Source organism: Anopheles cruzii, chromosome 3, assembly GCF_943734635.1.
Source record: "Anopheles cruzii chromosome 3, idAnoCruzAS_RS32_06, whole genome shotgun sequence".
Lineage (NCBI taxonomy): Eukaryota > Metazoa > Arthropoda > Insecta > Diptera > Culicidae > Anopheles > Anopheles cruzii.
Genome location: NC_069145.1, coordinates 57677394 through 57699063, shown reverse-complemented (window position 1 = coordinate 57699063; position 21670 = coordinate 57677394). Strand labels below are relative to the sequence as shown.

Here is a 21670-nt window from a genome sequence, read left to right as displayed (position 1 = left end):
AGACGGGCCGTGCCGAGGCAATCGTACAACCTCCGCACTCCCGGGGGCCTCTGACCTGCGGGCTCCCCAACGATCAACGGTGCCGACACTTTCTCACAGTAATTTGCCGCAGCAGCAACACTTCCAGCGGCGTCGGATTGGTTCATCCATCCGCCGCCGCCTAATGCCGGGTGGTATGCAAAGCACCCCCGTAAACCCCGTAGGTGGCTGTAGGTGGACTTGGAGGGCCTGAGAAACACGGGTTGGCAGTGACAGCTGGAAAACCCGCGGCCGGTTGCTACAACGGTGGCCGTTTTCGAACCGGCCACTATTAGCGGCTTGACAAATAAAGTTGTTGTAACGCCAATGGGAGGTATGTCGCAGCACCCTGACAGGCATCTCCCGCGCCTCACGGATACAGAAGTCGCCCCGAAGGAGATGCGTTCTCCGCGTGTGCCGAAAAGTGCCAGCCGCGAAGCCGGACCTGAACGCGTTCGTTTGATGAGGGGTTCGCTTTTCTGGCCAAGACGAAGACGACGACGACGAGGTGGCCGATTGCAGCGCCATGCAAATTGGGAATGGCAAACCGTGCAATGGCGCACAATTGACCATTATTTCGACACGTTTTGGCCACCGCGTTGCAGCAGGCAGGGGCTGTGTTCCAATTCTTGGAGCACAGAGGTCACGCGTCTCTCATACTGAGCGAGCAAGCGAGAGCTTACGAAAGTTGACGGCCCATAAGTCGTGGAAAATTTACATATTTACAGTTCCATAAGGAGCTTGGCTTTTTGGCCAACACTTGAAGCTGCTGCTATTGTCAGATCCGTTTTGTTTTACTATTGGTTTATTATTACACTGGGACAAATGAGGATAACAGCTCATTGTTTAGGATCCTTTTGGCCTGCACGAAGCCCAGCATTGACTCAAATTAATTATTTGAAATTGAAAATTTTAATTAAAAGTTCAGTTAAAAAGTTCGTTCAATGACGGCCAATTCTGGGTTCTTAAATTCACAATGAGAAGGAAGAAAATAAGTCAAGCATTGTAAAACTGTCTACTGATAGCTACTGTCATTACGCATGTAACGCAGGATAGATTGTTTGGTCAAAGTGTAAACAACACCTGTTTTAAGCATTTGAACATGTCAAGTTTTGTTCCTGATAAAGTGTTTTTGAGGGGAGTAATTTTTCATTACTGCTTACACGGCAGAAAAAAGGGATTTTTGTACCGAATCGTCACTGGTGATGAAAAGGAGAGTTATTACAAGAATCCTAGACCCAAAAAGGCCTGGATACAGCCTGGTGAACCAGGTCCATCGCAGCCAAAGCAAAATATTCACTTTGCAATGGTTATGCTGTACATATGGTGGGATACGAAAGGTGTGGTGTATTTTAAGCTTTTAAAACCTAATGACATTATTGAAGGACAATCCCATCAACAGCAATTAATGCATTTGAAGCAAAGCTTTGGCCATAAAGCGACAAGAATGGGATAAAATACATTATAAGCTGATTTTTCAACATGACAACGCTCGACCACTCATCCCAAAACCGGTTGAAACCTATTTCGAAAATGTCGGATGGGAACTCTTAACTCCTCCGCTGTATTCACCAGATGTTGCTCTTTAGGATTAGTATTTGTTCCGTTACGTGAGTAACGATTTGGCAGCACAGCGGTTCACTTTTTTTAAAGTATTGAAAAAAGGGTCTCTGATTTAATCGCCGCTAAAGACGAGGAATCGAGGAACTACCTAAAAGATGGGAGAAAGTAGTAGCTAACGACGAATAATACTTTCATTAAGGTAGTCATACGTTTTGTTGTTGTAGTTAGGTCACAAATGTTGAATAAAAACAGTACGAATTAATTGCTACACCCAATAGAAGTTTTAAAAATGTTTCCAAAATAAAAAGCAAAATCATTAAAAGGTTCGTGTAATCAACAACAGAAAGAATTCGTTTCTTTCCTTTCAGTTAAAATATCATAAAGACTAAAAGTAATAACAGATGTAAAAACCTAATATGAAATTAATTCCTTTTCAATACGGTTGTGGAATGTTCTTATTTTTAGATAAACAATTAATTTTTAGATAATTTTACCAAAAATGTATCGTTTCTCGAGGATGGAGAATAAATTCATTTTCTTTTGAGGTGCCCTTTATTCAATTAAAGTTTCATTTTGATCCCGCTGTACATGTTTCTATGCTAACGAGAGGCCACCTCATGCATGCTGGGCCATATGTTTAGTGGGTCAAATCCCGATCAACGTCAACAATACGGCTAGCTGACACTAACCTTTACATCAACCTTTAACCAGATGAGGGAGCCCTACCGTTCGCACCCAATCCCACATATTGTAGAGCATCTCACCTACGAACGCTGCGTCGTCGCTGTAACTAGACTAGATCGCGGCGAGGGAAGCTCCCGACACCCAATCCAAACGGTGCAGACCGGAGTGCTCTGCATTCTGCACTTGATTTGACCGAATGGCCTTTTGGGCCGTCCAAAACCGGTACCACATGGCAGATGCGCCCCGCAGCAGATGCAACACGAGGGGGCTGATGCATCGGCAGTCGCGGTGCATCCATTGGCGGGCTGCACAGGGGCACTTGTTGTGCCTTCGTTAAAATAAATCGATTAACGAGACCCACTCGATGCAGAGTAACGAAAAAAAAACAGCCCATCTAATGGCAATAAAAAGTAGCACACCAACGGCTAACCTTTTTCAGCGCCGTGCCAGGCCAGGTTCTTCCTTCTCCACCTACGGTGCGCGCCGTTTGCCGTGGTGCATTGTGACGTTGCATTCTATTAGCTCACACGGTTCACAACGAACGCGGCGGTTGCCCCCAACGACGACACTACACACCGATTGCACAACACAGACAGTTCGTGCCTTTTCGTGGAGGAGACCCCGGCCGCACCGGCCCGGCGCGATGAAATGGTGCGATGGTACGCAAAAGCGAAAGGCAAGAAACACTAGGGACGCGCCAATCAATTCACAACCGAAAATCAATCACCTCGCGTTGTGAGGTTATACGCTCCGTTGCACCGGGCCAACGCAGGAAGAACGTCGGAATATTGGCGGTCCGGGGACGGTGCATAATTGCGCTCACCGAACCATCGAGTGGCATAAATTGAGCGATAAATTTATGGGGAGATATTTTTCATTGGAATAGTTTCCGAATAAACCCCAACCCGAAACCGGCGGAAGGAAATGTCAGATTTGCGGCAACAAGCAGCAGAAACGCTAATTAAGCCATCGTTGCACAGGAAGGGCCCGGTGGGAAGATGGCGTCTGGGTAATTGGTGGCGGTGGACAAATTATCGATCGAAAAACTCCGAAACTTCCGAAGCGCCCGCTGGGGGAGTGGGGAAAATCTTGATCGAAACGCGCGCGAAACATAACCCTGACGATGGCGGATAGCGAAACGGAAGACATTTCGAAGGGAGTGTTCGCGTTCCAGGAAACGGAAGCAATAGTTCGAAAGCAAAACGGGGTTCCCAATTCCCAATTTTTGGGACTTCATTTGAGGTCCGAAGCAGAAGTAGCGCAACTTGGTCAACTAAAGAGAATTGCACAAAACCCGAAAGAAAATTAAAAAATTTGAATATACAGTATGTTCCTTTGGAATCACTCTTTTAGGATGTCGAATGTTAGTTTAAGGTTCGAAGAGTAAAATTATGATGATTTAATGACACTTGGGTTAATCTTATGTGCTGATAAAGCGACTTGCAGCCATAGCCATACGTGCATTTCACCAAATTAAATTTTTATTAATTTATTTGATGCTTGAATCTTGATGTTTTCCATTTTTCACATCTAATTCTTTCGTTATGCTTGGTATTGGTGCTAATAGAGATGATTTAAAAATTGATTAAGTGTAATAAAGTGATGTTTTCTATGTTTTGATATTCACAATGCAAAAATACATAATTTCACGCCAGAGAAAATGTTGGTGTGTTGAATGTGCATGGCTAAGAATTTTCTATTATTCTATTATCTATTATTTATTTGACTTGATCGAAATTTTGGACTAATTTCTGATTTGCTAGAATTGATTTTTTATTTTCGTATTTCATAAAACCTTTTGTTTTGTTGAACTAAACTTTGTTTCGCTATCCGGAGTAGATCGATCGAAGAATAATTTAATTAGCTAGAGAAAAAAACCTTTTGGCGGGGCCGGCGATGTTTTAGTTCTTTTTGAAAATGTTAATAACAAACAACAATAATCGAAATGTTTCTGGGAAATTAAATTCTTACCCTGTTCAAATATGGTTTTTTTTAACACTAACCTTGCAAAATTGTTTCGTAAAGATCGTTGGTTGAATCATAAAGATAAATATAGAGATGTCAAATCGCCAGCATGCAAAGCAATAAATGTAAAGCCTCCTAATTTAAACGTTCTTAATCCTCCCAAGCAGGGTCCTTTCCCAAAAAACAATCACTTTCAATTTAAAAGGCACACGATCGGCACGCAGCTCATTGTTGATCCGGCGGGGGTCGAAACAAAAAAGCAACAACGATCGTGTTCACGATTTCACGGCGCACGGCACCGAAATGCGATCACCAATCACGTTCAGACCGCGCCGATGCGTCGCACACGTGACGATCGGATTTCATCAGGTCGCGCGCGTTTTCGACTGCTTTCGGATTCCGGCGGACGCGCGATCGATGATGATGCGCACAAATTTCCCGTGTGAAATTATTTCCCAAAAATTCGGCGATCACCGGATTCGATCAGCTCGGCGTCGAAGGCCGCTCCTAAACACAGTAGCCCGAAGCAGGGCTTTGCCCACACCTCGGCGGCCTGAGGGGGGAGTCTTTAATGACTTCAATGATAAACGCAACACCGCGGGCTTGCCATTTGCGTGCGGCCACTTCGCGCGCCATGCAGATGCAGACGGCCAGATTGGGGTGTGAAAATAAAAGGGCCGGTTTCGGGTTTCACCGGGGCCGGTTAAAGGTGCCGCTCGGCCGCAGTGAGTGAGGGAAAATTGTGCGAAAAGTTTTCGAAAAAAAAGCATTGCGTGACGCGTGGCTCACCGTCACCAGGGCCGTTCTCAGCCACCGAAGCCTCCAAAGGTGCGGGCAGCATGCAAAGATATGGTCTGGCGACCGTGACAGAGTTTTCGTGCTTCCCTCTGCCCGGGGCGATTTATGCTGCTGCGGGGATCATTATGCAGAAACGAAAACAAAAAAGAAGCAAACAAAATGGCCAATTGGCCCGATACGCGTGTCGGACGCAGCGATTGGCAGTGATGGGACTGAATGGGCTAGAGATGAGAGGTTTCTTGAAGTGTTAAATAACGTTGGCCGCATTTGCACCAACGTCTCGTCGGAGAGGATTGAAAAAATTCTAAGTGATGATTATTTATTCAAGCTTCTCTCGTGTAGCATGATGTTTGTGTTGGATGTTTTACAAGCACCACCAAGCCACCACGAGTGGTTCAATGGGCGGGTGGGAAAAAACGGCAACTCCAGGTTATTTATTATTCATTTACCAATGCTGTTTCTTCTGGCTGGCCGCTCGTCCTCATCGGAATGTCCGCTGAGCTTAAAGTTCATCAGCTTCAGCATCGCATCGTTCTAGGACTAGCCTGGTGTTGTGGCTCCCTTTAGGTGTATAAAAAATTTGTTTGTTTTTGAAATTTTATATAAAAAACGGCAGATCCATGAAGCATGATGAAGCTTACGCAAAACGCGATAAACGCCTACGATATCATAATTTTGGCCCAATAGACAAATGCGGCGTGATGGCTTCTTCAAAAGTTCCACCATTATAATTGGCGCCTTCTTTTATGGCCACAACGATGAGCTTTGCTATAAACTGGTTGAAAAAAACATCTCTGTCATAACAATAACTCACAGCTGAGGGGGCCTCTCAGTGGTTCTTTGGGAGTCACTGAAAAAGGGTAGGCTCACCAGAAGCTTTGAGGGACGGAGTTGCGACCGGCAGAGCATACCGTTCCAAGCTTTACGATACATTGTCCTCTGTGCCCAAAAAGTCTGTGTTTTAATGGCCCCTTCTGAAAAAAAGTCACACAGAACGGTTGCGTTGGCGATTGGCAACCGATCGCGCCAAACACGCGATGGCCACCGGAACCGAGCTAGGTCTCAATAAATAGCAACAAATCTAATGATCATCATCGCCTTCCCGAGCCGCGTTTCTAAACGCCCCGTATCGCCATCTGCGGCCACCCACACCCCAAACCGGTACAATCTTACACAGCCTCTCAGGGACTCCAAAGATCGGCCCAAGACGCGTTCTCAGCAAACTAGTTTGGTGGCGATGATCACCTTCGCCCGCCACTGCAACCGGCTGGCTGGAAGATGCATTTTTAAAAGGTTGAAGATGCATGCAAAACAAAGACGCGGCGCTGCAAGGCTGGACACGGCGCCTTCGTGATGCTCCTACACACCTCCACAGCAACCGCCCCACGACGATTCTGACTCGTGGCCGTCGTGGTCTTGGCCGTCGCTCACGGGCAGCATTTTTCAAATCAATTTCACCTTTTGCGATCGCGCCGTGCTGTGTGTTTCCTTCGAACCTCGTGGGGCTAATATGGAAACGTTCTTCGGAAAATGCCGGCCCCGCACCGGGCGGCACTTTGGGGCGCTGTAATTACCGCGGCCAATGAGTGGAGCCCACGTAAGATTGATCCATTTGCAAGCAGCAACATTTGCGGCGGCAGCAGCATTTACTCGCTCGGTCGGGTTGTGGTTGAGAAATAAAAGAAAAATGACATTTTAATAGGCTCAACCCACCGGCAATCCGGTCCGGTAATTACTGTGCGCGCTGCGGCCCGCGTGGCTAATGTGGCATAATGTTTAATCTACTAATGCATGGAATCTTCTTGTTACATAAACACGTTGGAGTTTTGGGATTTTCTTCATCAAATTCAAATTTTTCATCTCGTTCGAATAGAAAAAGTTCGATTAGTTTTCTTTATGAATCAATAAGTGGTTGGGTTTCGGTTGAATTGGTTCCATTGTGGGTTGCCCATTCTTAGAAAATGATCATCTTTCAAACTCATCAGAACGATCAGAAGTACAGCTATACACCAATGTTTATTGGCGTTTTACTGAGTGCACTTTGGAGTGCATTGTGACTCATCAATGGCCTGGCACCATTTTCACAGGAAAGCAATAACGTCTTTTGTACTTTATGGGAAACGCTAAAAGATAAGCTTTATGCAACGCGCTCACTAAAAGCAAGGCGTGTTTTTGACTCACCACTAACATTTGTGTAAATAAAGACTGAGTCAAGATCATTATTCTGTATCGGGCCAGCGAATCAACCGAAACGACGCTTTCTAGGTCGTCTAGAGCCTCCGGCACACTCCGGCACACAAGAAACTCACAATGATCAAAAGAAGCAGGGTAGGGTTTCCGATAAAGAAAAACCAAACAAATGGGTTCCGCTCGTACAAAACGCGTTGTAAATGTGATTCATTGGCCGTAGACAAAGCCGCACTAAACAAAGCGTAAGTAAAGGCGTTGAAACAACTCCTTTTTTCGCACCCAAAACAACTGTTTCAACAGAAACTCAAGGTACTGGAATGTGGGACCCATTGAGTGCCGTGTTCCGGTCACGCCGACGGAAATGCACCAAACGAGTCGACAAGCTAACCGAGGCGGGTACTAGGCTGTTCACTAAGTTCTTTGCCTCGATAAGGAAAACATATTTTTATGGTTTGAAATACACTTAATTATTCAGCATGGCCTTCCTGAACATCAATACACTTGTTCCAAGGAGACTCTAATTGAAAAATTCCATTCCTGAAGTGAAAAACTGTGAGAGCTTCAAAATACGCTCCGCAGTTGTTAAGACGTCATCATTTGATGAAAAACGCTTTTCACGCATGATTTTTTTTTTGGTCTGAAAACAGATGGAAGTCGCTAGGGGCCACATCTGGTGAATACGGTGGATACTCCAACAATTCGACCTTTAATTCATGGATTTTTGCCATTTTCAATTTCCCTTTTTAGCGAAAGCGGCACCCATTTTGCAAACATCTTTCAAGAACCCAAAACTTGAGTCAAAATATTGGTTATACTGCTCAATGAGATGGCTAGGCCTTATACTAAATCTCTTTCAGTGATTCGACGATTTTCCAATACGATATCCTATATTTTTTTTACGATTTGAGGTGTTGTGTCTGTTTTTTGACGTTTTTGACACGCTACTACGAACCGCGTTTAAACTCAAAAACCCCCTTTTCAACCCCTTAACTGAAGGCGAAGGCTAACAAAAAAAAATTAGGCTCGTAGCAGCGCCCTTTGTTATCAAGGTAAAGAACTTATTGAACACCCTGGTCGCAAACTCGCAAACAGTTCACAAAAAATGGGAAACGAAAAGGAATCGATGGAACACAAACGCTTCACTGTCGGCCGATGAAGTCCTCTAACACATCAATTTGGGTGCACCTCTTTTTTTGGGAAACTGATGCACCCAACAATAATGAGTGCATCACACGCTACGGTGGCCACGATCGTGGTGGAGTAATTTAATAATATAATTTGTTAATAAACGACGTCACGAGTGGCGTTGGCCACATCACAACATGGCCAGCGACATTGTTTTATGCTCGTTAACAAGAAGCGGCCAGCGATCGTGAGGCATCGGTTTATCGGATGCATCGGTAGCGAAAGGATGCATCAGCGGGCCGGCTAATAACATGGGCGAAATGTGTCGAGCCTTTTAACAAGCAACCTCCCCCCACCGTAAGCGCCACACACAAGTGGCTCGGAAAATGGGCCCACTGGGTGTCTAGGGAAGGAAGGAAAAACAATGGGGCGAGAAGGAGAAGGAGAAAACAGTGCAGCCGGCGGGAGGAAGAACTGAAGGCATAACATTACAACGGTGCGCCAATTTCTGCTACTTTGTCCCTGCGCTCGGCTACCACGTGAAATTATGAGCCTTCGATGGTCACCCGGACATTGCGGCGATTGTTGCCCGGCTGCCGGTACAATTTATGCTCCACCAGTGAAAGAGCATAGCGGAGCACGTGGCTGAGCAGAAACGGGGTTACGTAAGACGATCGCCGGCGTGGATCGCGGTTGATTGCTCCAATTGGCCGGCCGATCTAATGTTTATTTTTTGTCGTCTTTCTCAAACTAAACCTGAGTGAACCGAGAGAGGGCGAGTGTTGTTTGTGCAGAGGGCGAATCGTTTCATCCACCAACCCAATGGTCAGTACCACCAACATCGTGCGCCCTATGGTCGATCGGTGCGCTGCCGATAGGAGAAAAAATGGTTTGGGGTCTGATTTACGGTTTCCTTAGCTGCAGCCTCGGCGAAAGGAATATCCTGCGACACTTTCTGAATGCACTTTCCATTCGATGCGAAATTCGATTCGATTGCCGGATTAAGATGATTTTATCTTTATGCTACTGTGACCAGCAACACACGGGAAACAGTTGGCTTTGTGTTAAAAAAAACCAGATTTGTGGAGAAACAATTCTTGATTCTAGCACCACCATTAAGTTTTTATATCACATTTTCGTGATCATTCGCCTGACTTATAAACTTATAAACTTAAATTTTTTTTAATGGATAGTGTTCTTTATTGACGAACTAGGTGTGTCCAGTTCAGTCCCCCGATACACTTCCTTTTCAGACAACCTAGGGACATAAACTTAAAAGAATATAAAAAGTTTTTTTTGGACTATAAGCGACCTCCCGATATTTGTTGACCACAGTAGTATAATAAATATTAAAAATTTAAATAAACGAAAGGATCGGCTCTTAGGCGGATTAGCACAGCATGCTAGATTGATGGATTGCCAGAACCTCTTTCGGGTGCAAAAAAACCTTTTAAAATGGCCTTACTTTCTGCCATTTGTCTTAATTTGCATATTTTTACTAATTTCGTGACCGATTTTAGGGTCCGTTTTGGGATAGACTTTCCGAAGCGCGTCGTCGGTCTTTTGTTTCGCGTTTCCTTCGCGGATGTGCATTACCATAAGCCGTTCACCACGAGGACGGCCGCTGGGCTTCTTTCAGTCCTAGACCCAGACCCTAGACGCAGATCCGGCTCCGGCGTATCAGATGCAATTAATACAGCTAAACGGACCGGGCTGCAGACAATGCAACCACCACACGTCTGCCACTCATGGTCAAGGGTGGTCATAAATTATTTATTGGCACCTCTCCGCGGTCACACTCCAGTGCCCCGTGGTTGAGTGGGCATCGGGAGCATAATCCGTTGTCTCACGGAGCATTGGCGTCGTGATTTATCGAATGGTCCCTGATATGATGCTCGAACCTCGAATCGATTCGATTGTTTCGACAATCGTATCCTCGTTTTGAAGGCCACGTGAAACAATATAAAGTTGTGGTTTTCATAACGAGATGCGAGGTTCAAGATCTATAATCTAGCTTTTGTTTGTTCCTTCGCTTCGGCGATTAATTTAGGAGTTGAGATTTGGGATTAATAAAATAAATCAATGTCCCATTTGAGGCACACTCGGCCGATAGTTTTACTGCTGTCTTTGGCGAGTTTTTTTTTTAAATTTTTAACTTGTGATGTTCGATCTTTCTTAAAGAAGCTTTTTTACTGTCTCGCTTTGAACCTCCTTCGCCACTGAAAAGGTGAAAAACTGTGTTTCGACACAATTGACCCATAAATTGACCGAACAGTAGCACCACAGTGGAGGTGATTAGATCTAGCCGATTAGAGTAAATAGTTCACAGCAGAGGCGAAACACAACAAGACATTAAATAAGGAACAAACAACGGGCAACGGTTTTCGCATTGGTTAGAAGACGTTCAGCGAATGCATAAAACATGAACAGCGCCTTTTGGCAAAAACGCGTTCCCAAAGAGAGGCCACTTTTTTGGATCGCAAATTAATTCAACCTCAGAACGATACTAGCCAACGGACCATTCTGGTACCTTGGTAAACCGTAAATGAACCATAAAAAAATGCACGGCGCTGAACTTGAGCTGTGCGACGAAACAACAAGCAAAGCTCCGGCGAAACATCGTCTCAGCAAAACCGCAGACCGAACCATTTCCGTTGCTTTCTTTGGTGATCGTCAATGGAAAGATTAAAAAAAAAAGGCTGGCGATTAACATGATAGCCTCCATTAGCTGAGGCCGCCTCGGTCCGTCCATGGCCGGCGTGTGCCAAAAGGTGGCCAGATACGGTTCCAGATCGCTTAACCTGGACCCGAGAATTGAATTATGGCGAGCTCGACAGGGGGCAACGAGATCGAACACCTCGCTATCGTTCCGAGGCTATCGTAGTAATCTTGGGGTTTAACTGTTTTTTGGTTATCTATAAATAATAGGGTCCGATGACGTGGCCGGGTATCGCGAAACCGATCGTGCTTAAACCAACGCGTAGCATAATTTGGTGCTTTTCACTTTCGATCTGCTCCGCGGCCCATCCGGCCGGCCGGCCGGTGAGGGTGGTTAAGTGGCGCATAAATAATTGACCACCGGTCTCTGGCGGTGATTGGCCTGCAGATAGCTGCCGCCGGGGCTGAAACTTTCGATTTCAGAATCAGTACACCGGAGATCGCCTGAAGTCCGCGGCGACGCTCGTTAGCTTGGGCCGCGCGAAGCTGTGGAGGGTGTGCTGGCGCGCCCCTTTAGGGCGGGAAGAGAAAGCTAAAAAAAGGGTTCAGACCCACCAGAGTTCTGAGGCTATAGGCTGAAGAATGAGGACGAAAATCAATCTCCAGAGAGGTGAGCAGCACAATGTCTAGACCTAGGTCCGAGATGAAAGCGAGATCTTTATCCATTTTGCTTCCATCCCCCGTGGGCAGTGCAGTGGCAAAAACATAGCGAAAATAAAAAGGAGCATAACGAGCATCGTATCTTTGTTTTGCTCGATTGGGATTGCGCAACTCCCGCCGCGGCAGGAGTGATCGACGTGGGCAATCTCCGCGATCCGCGTGATAAGCTAAACGCGGTGGTGCTGCGCTGCGATGGAGCAGATCGAATGGGAAAATGGCACATTTCTAGCGATCAAAGGCTGCCGATCGAGAATCGCCACTTCGGTTCGTAAATGACGTAAATAAAACGTTCTGACCTTAGTGCCGTCAGTAGTCCCCGTCGCTGCGATCGCTGCGCTAGGAAGAATCGACCGTCAGTTGATGATGTAAAAGTGCAACAGAAACGATCGCTTAATAAACTTACCCCTTCGAGTGCCAGTGATGGAACTGCTTGGGTGCAGCACGGAAAAAGGAAATCACGATATGAATCGGTCGGAAAAACGGCCCGCAGTGGCCGCGACAGACGGAAAGTGAATGGGAACGGTGCTCAGTGTGCAACCGGCAACTCGCGAACGTTGCAACAGCGCGGCTCGAAATGCGGTTATGATGGGGAAATGGGGAAAAAAGGACCTAACAAATGTTTGTTACACAAATGGAAATGCGGGAACAAAAAACGATGGAAGTTAGGTTAAGTATTCTTGTGCAATTATCACCGGATTCTTTTCGTTTTTCCGAAAGATCGTTTTGTGCCTATCGAAAGCCACTCTCGGAGTGCATTTGTTCGTATTGGTTCTTAGTTTTGTACGTTTTTTTGTAACTCACTGGAGCAGAAGCACGCCATTGTTAAATGTCTTTGGAGCCGTTAGCGTCTTAAATTAAATATATTAACTATCTAAGACGTTGGAGGGAAAATAATGTTTCAGAAAATTATGAGATAACGGCGATGAGGATATGAACGCTCGGCAAAAAAGCACAGTGCTAAAATCAGTAACACATTCCTAATGATGCGCCCCGTATTTCGAAGATATTCTATTCTTTTTCTCATACACATAGAAACTATTACTTGCAATGGATTCAGTGATATCAATTTAATCGATTATTGTAGTATCTAAACACTACGCACAAAAATCCTTTTTTCAGCTAAGGGTGGGCCATTTAAGATTCTTTTATTCATTTGGTTGTAAAAAACAAACGACTTAATATTTTTCGATGGTTAAACATTTATTTGAAAGGTTGATTCATGACATTTATGTACAAAATACTATTTTGGTTGCAGAAAATTGGGAAATATGAAAAACCTATTTCCAAAGTGGTAGGTCCTCAACTCAAACGGTACGACAGATACAATTGAAAATGTGCTCAAAAAAGGTCGACGGAATGGGCTATTGCTAAGCCAGCCGTGGTGGACATTTGACCAACATTGTTTCTCATAAAAAAATGTGATAAATCAAACATTCAAATAAATGTTCAAGCATCGAAAAATATTCACCCGTTTGTTTTATAACAAAATGAAAAAACAGATCATAAAGGAACAACCCTTTAAAATATTTAAAAAATAGAAGAAAACAATCCTTAGGACATATGTAAGTGTCCGACAGTACTGATGCCGGCTGGGGACCGTTCAAAAACCCACACCGGAAGCTGGCTCATGCTATGCACGGTGGCGTTGCTTCCTTTTTGAGTGATACCAACGTTCCGGCGGCGGCGGCGGCGTAACACCACAAACACGTTGGCGGCACGCGCGGTTATTATCGCGGCCGCGAAGCGCGAAGCATGCGTTCCACGGCGCATCGCACATTTCCGTTTCCACCCAGCCACCCACTCCCAACCCTGCATTGCGATGCGCCGCGGACCAGCGGCCGCCACTTTCAATTTCATAACCCTCACTTTCGCGCATCGCACACGACTTCCTCCGCGGGTTTGGTTTTTTTTGTAACCGACGGACGCGCTCGGAATCCGAAATGGAACCTCCGAAGTCACGGACTGAAGAGCGATGCATCTTGCGGTGAAATGTGTACTAGAATCGCTTCGAGGTGCAGAACGTAATCATGGGCATCATCATCGCTTGGAGGCCAACTACTGTCTTGACCACCGAAGAGATGGATGGGTCCACGGGTTGTAGTTGTTTTGCTTTCTTGTCTTTCTGTTATCTGCCCTATCACCGTCTCGCGATTTATCTCGATTACTTAACGGGCACTACACAGCGCAATGAAACCGTTTCCGCACGGCCATGTTGCGCTGCTGGGCTTTTGACCCGTGCCCGTGTCGCTGGGTTCGAGGGTCTCACCTCTCAATGAGATCATTAATGTTGCCGGAGCCAAAACCGGGAAGGTAACAGGCAAAAGGCACAACCCCAGAAGCAGCTCGTCAGCCCGAAAAGAAAGCGATCGACGACGATGAAGAATTGCAATCGGCCACAATCGCCGGCCCGGTGGCGAACAACGACGTGACAACAATGTGATGCATAAATTATCACACTAACAACGTGCACGTATGTGTGTGTGTGTCACGGTGCTTTCTCGTCATGGGCCGACGCCGGGTGACGAGGCGTGTCAAGCGCGCCGTCACGAAGGACGCCATTCACTCAATCCATTCGTCGGCCCGGTTACAAATTGTCGCACTTTCGTCGCGCGATTGTCGTTAACAACAAGAACCGAACATGGTGGTGTGTAAGTCAGCCCACCACACGATCTGCAGGGCTTCGCCACCCAATAAAAATTGGCCGGCAAAGTTTGCACCCCATAGCAAAAGGATCACGGGCTCACGGGGCAGCATATTATCTTATCGGCCCCCCAGGGGCCTCTGGATGGATTACGTCGTTATGCGTTAATGTGGAAATTTAGCATACCGGCGGGCGAAACAACACACTCAATCGCCACCATGGATTGGATGATGATGAGGGCAAAATATCAATCCGCGATCGATCGATCGTTGTTAAGCCGGGGCAGTCGGAGGTAGGCTTCGCTGGCGGTTTCGCCTGGCAACGCCTTTTCTATGTTGGCCGCCGCCACCGAATGTTTCCGGCTTCCGGACTTATGGTGTGGTGCGCGTGGCGGTGGATGAAACTGGCTGGCGGTGAAATTATTACGTGATAAATTAGTACGATAATCAAAGATATGCGCCGCCGCTATTCGGCACGAGAGGATGCGCTTGAAGATTGGAAACAGCGCTTTTGGGAGAGCCAAACGAAAACTAGCTCCAGCTTTTAAAGGCCCCACGGTGAGCTGTATGTCGAAGGACTTTTAGCACCTTAAACACGGCGAATTCTCACGCGAGAAGGTGTTTCGTCCCTGGCACGCGAACAAACCGTTGTTTATGTCGCTGCAATGTCCGACTAGCAGGTATTGCCACTGAACAGAAGCACTGAACGCAACGAGTTTGACATTTAAATTTTTCGCTAGGGCTAATTGAATGCGACACCAAAGTGCGGCGCTGCAGGGACACGGCCAGATGCATAATGCAATGGGGTACGGTGCACGTTCATCTCTCGCCAGCCCCGAATGCTGGCTGCTGTCCCTCGACGCCAAAGAGTTCTCCAGTTTGCTGCCCCAGTTGTCTTTCGTTTAACTCCATGGCCATCGTGTCAAAAGTGTGTCCATCCGGCTGCTCGTGATGAGTCGTTACCGGGAATGTCGCGGCACATTAAAACAACTTGCTGCATCTAATGCTGCCACCACCAGAGGACGATCTAACAGTACGAGGTGATCGAGGAGAGTGCATGAGACATTTTAAATTAGCATACGTTCGAAAGGTGTCGGGAATAAGACATGCTCGTAAATGCTCGAAAACGGAAAGGCTGTGTTCGAAGATGGAAAAAATGTCTTACAAAGCAAGTAACATTCGCCTACAAAACTGGTGGAAACTATGAATTTACCTATCGGTTAAGTTAAAACAAACAAATCAGAAGGCAGAATGGTTATTTGGTGTTTAATTTTTCAAACATTATGTTAATGTCACTTTCACTTTCTTGACTGACCCACAATATTTTTGTAAAAATTCTGGTTTTCTTAAAGTATATATGATTGTACAATAAATATTGAATAGTTTTGCAAAATGGCTTTACCGAGAAGCGAGAAATATCCAAATCATCCATCGAAAGGCCAGAAATATCCATCGAGTGGCCAAAAAATATCGGAGATTCACGCATGAGTCGAAACATCTTTCTTTATTCTTCTAAATCTATGTCATTACCCTACTCTATGCATCCATGTCTACATTTGTTACAATTTTCGAAACGGCCCGAAAGGACCCGGGTCTTAGGAACAACTCATTCGTCATTCCTACTTCTGTCTCAACTTTGGACTGTAAAAGGTGTCCTCGGATCGTTCTTTTGAGTTTAACGAATAGCCAGAAGTCGGCTTTGTATCGTAATGATCATGAAATGATCACGAAAATGTGATGCAAAAACATCACGAGGATGTTGAACCAAGTCTCTTCACCAATCCGGCCTTTTTGACGCACAGCACCACGATAATCGATGACCACTGGTTCCCGTTGGTTTTTGGTAACAATAAAATGTAGCAAAAATATGATAACTCATTTAAATTGACCAAAAAAGGTCCGCATCCACCCAAAACAAAAGTCACAAGTTGCTACAAAAAGGTTACGGGTTGATCAACATTCAAGATTACCGGTTCCGGCGGCCGATATGAAGACACGTTTCCCCCTACGGTGCCCCAATTCTTGGTCCTTTGTTCCAAAACAAACGACCATAAAGTAGTGATCCATAAACCCGGCGCCACAATCGTAGGCCAAATCATTGCAAACCGTAAACAAACGAAGCACATTCGATTGCGCCACCATTTGCGTCTGGTGTCATGTCCCGGTCCTTCGGGAGCGAACTCCAAATCGGCAACACAGTCGAGCAGCAACTGTGTGTGACGTCAGCACGACACATCACGGAACAAGCAATAGATCAGAGCTCAGCTCGGATTGTGTGTGTTTGCGCACGATTGCGCAATCACAACACGGTTCACGTGTGAAGCCGTCTGGGGGCCCATTAGCGGGTGGCGCTGTGTGCTCGACGAGGAAAGCCCGAAGAAAGCGAACAACCATTGCTTTCCCATTGTTTGGGGCCGGAGGTGTCGGTGTTGTCGGGTATGAAAACGCGGCCACCAACAGATCAACACATCACAACACGCAAAAGGTTAGGGCTTTTTGTGGGACCTGGTCTGGTTTGTGGGTTCATGTAGTTGAGTCGATCGATCGATCGGAGATACGATCGAGTTGGGGGGCATCAAGCTCCACCCAGAACCCAGGATTATTTTGTTGGGCAGTTGGAGCTTCGCATACCGTCCAGTTCTCCGCCCCCCAAAAGGCAGCCCCACTCGCGGCATTGGAACTCACGGACGGCCACGGAACAATACTAATTGCGGGTTGCTGGCCAGTGCCACGTCGGGCCGAGCGTCACCCCACCGGAGCCGGGTGAACGGCCATTTATTAAGGTAATTACTGTTCGCCGTTTAATTTAGCACCGAACATTATTATGCTGTGCGGTAATCGTGTTAAAATATTGCCCACCTTTCGGGACCACCCCGGCGGCGGCCGCCAACTCAAACAGAGCCTCGTTCGGTGACTAAGAGGCGACGGCGAGAAAGAAAAATCCGCCGGAAGCTGGTGGCCCTTCGAGGGCTCTCTCTCTCTGGGCTCGGTGGTCCCCCGTTTCGCATTGAGTTGCAAATGTATCAACCCCATCATTTCCAACGCGAATGCCATCAACGCAAGGCAAATTCAGCAAATTGGTGCAAGTACATCATCGGGCTTGATGGGTTCGCAAGGGGCCACCAGAAACCGCCTTATCCAACGACCGTAACGGGCCCCACTTTGGCCGATGAAGACTCGTTAAGCTGAAAGCTTCCACCGAAAAAAAAACGGTGCACTCTGAACTCTCCCGGCGCAGGAGCCTCCGATCGCACGAGACTTGTTCGGCACCACGCCGCTTGCTCTGATCACAATACTGGTGTGTGGTGGGTTAAGTGCACACAAACACACACATGTGCAGTGCATAATGCTCTTGCTAATGGGCGGACATTTGCTGAAAAGCTTGGGAAGTAAGGCGCCGACTCTCGTTGGTTCCTTCCTGCAACGAGTGTGGCCACCACTTCACCTTCGCACAATTATCGTGGCTCGATATGGAACCCTGGTTATCGCCAGCAGAGCTCTTACGCATGCCGCACGCACGGATTGCACTTCAAATCCGGACCGGAGGCCAGCTAGGGCGGACCCACATTTGTGGGCACATTTCCCAGACCGAAGATTGCCCAAGAATCAGTCGCTAGGGAATCGTGCGCATTGTTGACCGTGAACAAATGTCCGCCAGATCAGCGTTGTGACCTACTCACGCCGGCCAACATGCGGTGCGTACGCGATTTGCGACATAAGGGGCGTCACACCTTCAAGAACTTGGGCTGTCTGAGAACTAAGATATCCTCTTATGATCTGTTAGATTGCGCCAAGACCGACGGGGACAGAAGTTGAGCATTACCCTGGGCGGGTATGAATGGACAAAATGTAGTTCTCGAGACAATTATCACGGCCCAAAAAGGGCCGGTTGGTCAACAGCATACTCTAGGGTCTCCGTTTCCTGTTTCACCGTGTGTGGCGCATGTGAAGTTCTCACGCAATTCACGCGCGAAGCAGTCACCGTCAAGATTCGATCGAATCTGAGATTTTTCCCTTCCCGCCTGATGTCTCGATACACTTTGTTGCAAAAGAACCAAACCGCTGTGCCGTTCGTTGAGCCTAAAAGTGAAGTAAGAAATCAGCGCAACTCAGCTGACGTCACACAGCAGTTGCAGTGCGTGGCTTCGGAGTCCGGATGCGTAGCTCACGTTTACCCGGTTTTGCCGGGCCACTTCCTTTTACGAGACCGACCGACGACGATGATTTATGTGAGATCTATGCTCTACCCTGGCGGCGTCTAAGGCGTCGTAATGTGCTAAATGTCAGAACGGCGGTTCCTAGCGAGAGATTCATGGCCTGCCCCTTAGCGGTGCTGTCGATCGTGGAGCGCTGTACTTGTTCCGCGCGCGCCCCAAATTGCTCCAAATGTCATAACCGAATGGATTGCGCGCGAGATGGCAGCCCCACAAAACGAGGCGTGCCGATGGATACCGACCCTTCGACCACCACACACCAGAAGACGCCATGTAGCGGCTCCGTAGGACCGACCGTCTCCAAGATAGCGGATCGCGACGAGTCTCGCGGGTTGGCCAGCCGCAATCAACAGGCCTTCCTTTCTGATTGCGCCGTGGTCGTGAGAGTGTTATAATTTCAGGTTATTTAGAAGGCTCATAAAGAGCTGATCGGCGGCACACACAGAGTTACACCGCGCCTTGGCGGTGTGTCGCAATTTCCCACGACACCGCGGGATGTCCGAAATGGTGGCGCCCACCGCCGCCGAGGACGCTCCGATTTGTCCGGGGCCGATCGCGCTCGCGCACAACGCCCCGGAAAGTTCAAGGTGTGCCCAATCTCGCCGCTTAAGCCGGTAATGCGCGCGAGGAGGGCCCGTAAGGGTCCTCGGCAAGCTATCGGAGCTGGGTGCCGCCGCGCAGAGAGCGCCGCGCCGGAGCCGGAGACCTTCGTGGTGTCGAAGAGGCTAGAAATAGGGGGCATTAGGCTGTGAACCTTAATTTCACCCTCCATCCGGCTTGAGCGCCGAAGACCTTGGACTCCTCCAGCTGTGCTCGACGAAGTGCTCCGATTTGCGGCAATCTAAAGTCCATGGCGCTGACCAATTTCGCTCGAGGGCAGCCAAAAAGGCGCGGGCACGCGCTTTACCCGAACGCAAAATGATCTTGAACAATCGATCACAGCGTGGTGGTCAAGAATTAGCGTGGTGGGCGAGGGTTCCCAGCATCTTAGTGCCAATGGTTCGCAGCTCTGCGTGTGACTCACCTTCAATGATGCCATTTGTGCCTGAAAGGAAACAGATTACAAGAGATAGGATTAGAGTTAGGGCTGGGAGTCTTATGACTACAGACATCTGACATAAGCAGGTACTTCAATTTTGAACTTAATTCGTAATGCCAGTCAAAATCAAGTTACAATGTGCACTTCACAATTCAATACATGTTCAGCAAGCAGGCGCGTAGTGCCAGACTACTTGGATCAGTAACATCTGTAACGATGGGATCTCATGCCTTGATTCGAATTTAATCCCCAAGTACACTCGAAATCTTAACTCAAGGTTAGCTTTGTTGAAGACCTGATGTTTGAGGTTGAAGATTTGAGGTATCAAAGAATTTAAATAAAATTTAAATTAGCAGAACCAAATCAGATTTGAATCCTGAGCTATATATGGCCAGAACATGTCATAAAATGTTCCGGTAAAGGGCCGACCATAACGTCACGGGTTGCCATCCGCCCAAGAGAATCAATCACCTCAGCGCCACTCCGCATTTTGAAGCCTGGCTGATATGCGCCAATTATGGGCTCGTAGATCAAATTACGAACGGCTTTGTGTGCACTTTCGTGACAGCCATCGGCGGCCGGAGGGGCCGCATTTGCCAAAAAGTGGAGGGCCGGCGCTATGCTCCTGGCGCTGGTGATTGATGTACGACCCGTGCCCCGCCGGCGGGTGGGCGTCATTTAGCGAACTGCGAACTGACGAACGCCCAAGAAACTACTTTATTTCTGCATTGTATTCAAATTGCAGCTACCATCGACAAGATCGGCGCAGGAGACGGGATTCAATCATACGGCGGTGGGTAGCGCTGAACCCGGTGAACCCGCTCAGATTCAGCCACCGAGATCGATTGGCTTTCTGATTGGATTTATGACGATTTATGACGGAATGTCGACGGCGATGCTTTATGACACTATCATTATGCCGAGTACGAGGTCCCGTTTAGAGGAGCTTAAAGCTGCTGTTTGAAGGGTGCACCACCACCGTGCACACCCTCCTGACAGGGTGAGGGTGTCAATTGAGTCAATTGCGCTTTGATGTATCCGGTATCTCTGGCTGGCAGGCGGAACTCTCGGTAGTCCAAGTCCCCTCGAGTCTTGACCGCCTGGGACGTGACGCGATATCTCCCGCGCCCGCCATTAGTGTAAGCCGTCACTTTGTCGAAGCCGTACGATCAGTCAGTCAGTCAGGGCCGCCCTTCCACAGGGCCCAGGATTACATGGTTATGTAAAGTTCGGCCGGCCATGTGCCAGGGCGTTAATATTCGACACCTACTGTGAGCGGGGGCCTCCCAGTCGGTGGGAGGATCACCCCCACTGTGGCGTGCCTGGGCCAAAGTGTCCGGCAAATGGTTTATCATATCACACGGTGCTCATTAAAATTGCTACAGCCCTTTTACGGAGTGCCGGGCGCTGTGCCTATGTGGCCGGTCTCCCGGACGAGATTGTTTCGTGGCGATGGTTTTAGAGCCAAATTGCTTTTAACGTTCGTCGAAGGGTATATTGAATTAGGGTTTGATGGAGGATAATAAATTAAATTATAATATATCTAATGTACCAATCTACTGCCAGCTACTCTGTAAGGGTAGTTGATGAAATTATAGTGAACCGTGTGCAGCACGGCTTGCGTAACTGGACTCGGGAATAAGCCTGGGAGGAGCGTGGAGAAAAAGCGCCAAAGATGCGACTGGATCCATTTTTGTGTTGCAGTTTTGAAGAGGAACTATCAAGAATATTATTTTGGAACCTGTGTAAAAAGGTGAACATTTCAACAACATTTTAATAACAATGTTGGTTTTGTAACATTAAAATCTGTTACGTTAATAATTAGTGTGATCAAATAAAAGTAATCTCATGAGCGCCGCAAAAAATCACAGAAACTTTCTGGTTTTAACCGTCGTATAAATAAATTTTCGACTCAACTAAAAACTAACAAAACTAACTAACTAACGTCAAATTGTAAGGAAAACATTGCCTATTGCCTAACACCTGGTAATAAATATTTAGTAAAAGATTCTCATCAACCAATCTATTCTTATTTCCGTTACAGAGTCTCGCCGAG

General features: G+C 47.2%; 1 protein-coding gene across 1 annotated transcript in view; it reads right to left on the bottom strand.

Moving 5' to 3' along the window:
• The window catches only part of LOC128274805 (6-phosphofructo-2-kinase/fructose-2,6-bisphosphatase-like), a 64791-nt gene that overhangs the window by 28002 nt on the left and 15119 nt on the right, over positions 1-21670 (bottom strand). Inside the window, exon 2 of the mRNA XM_053013117.1 lies at positions 19600-19620. Within this exon, the coding sequence (XP_052869077.1) occupies positions 19600-19620 (21 nt within the window). The remainder of the gene's footprint in view (positions 1-19599; positions 19621-21670) is intronic.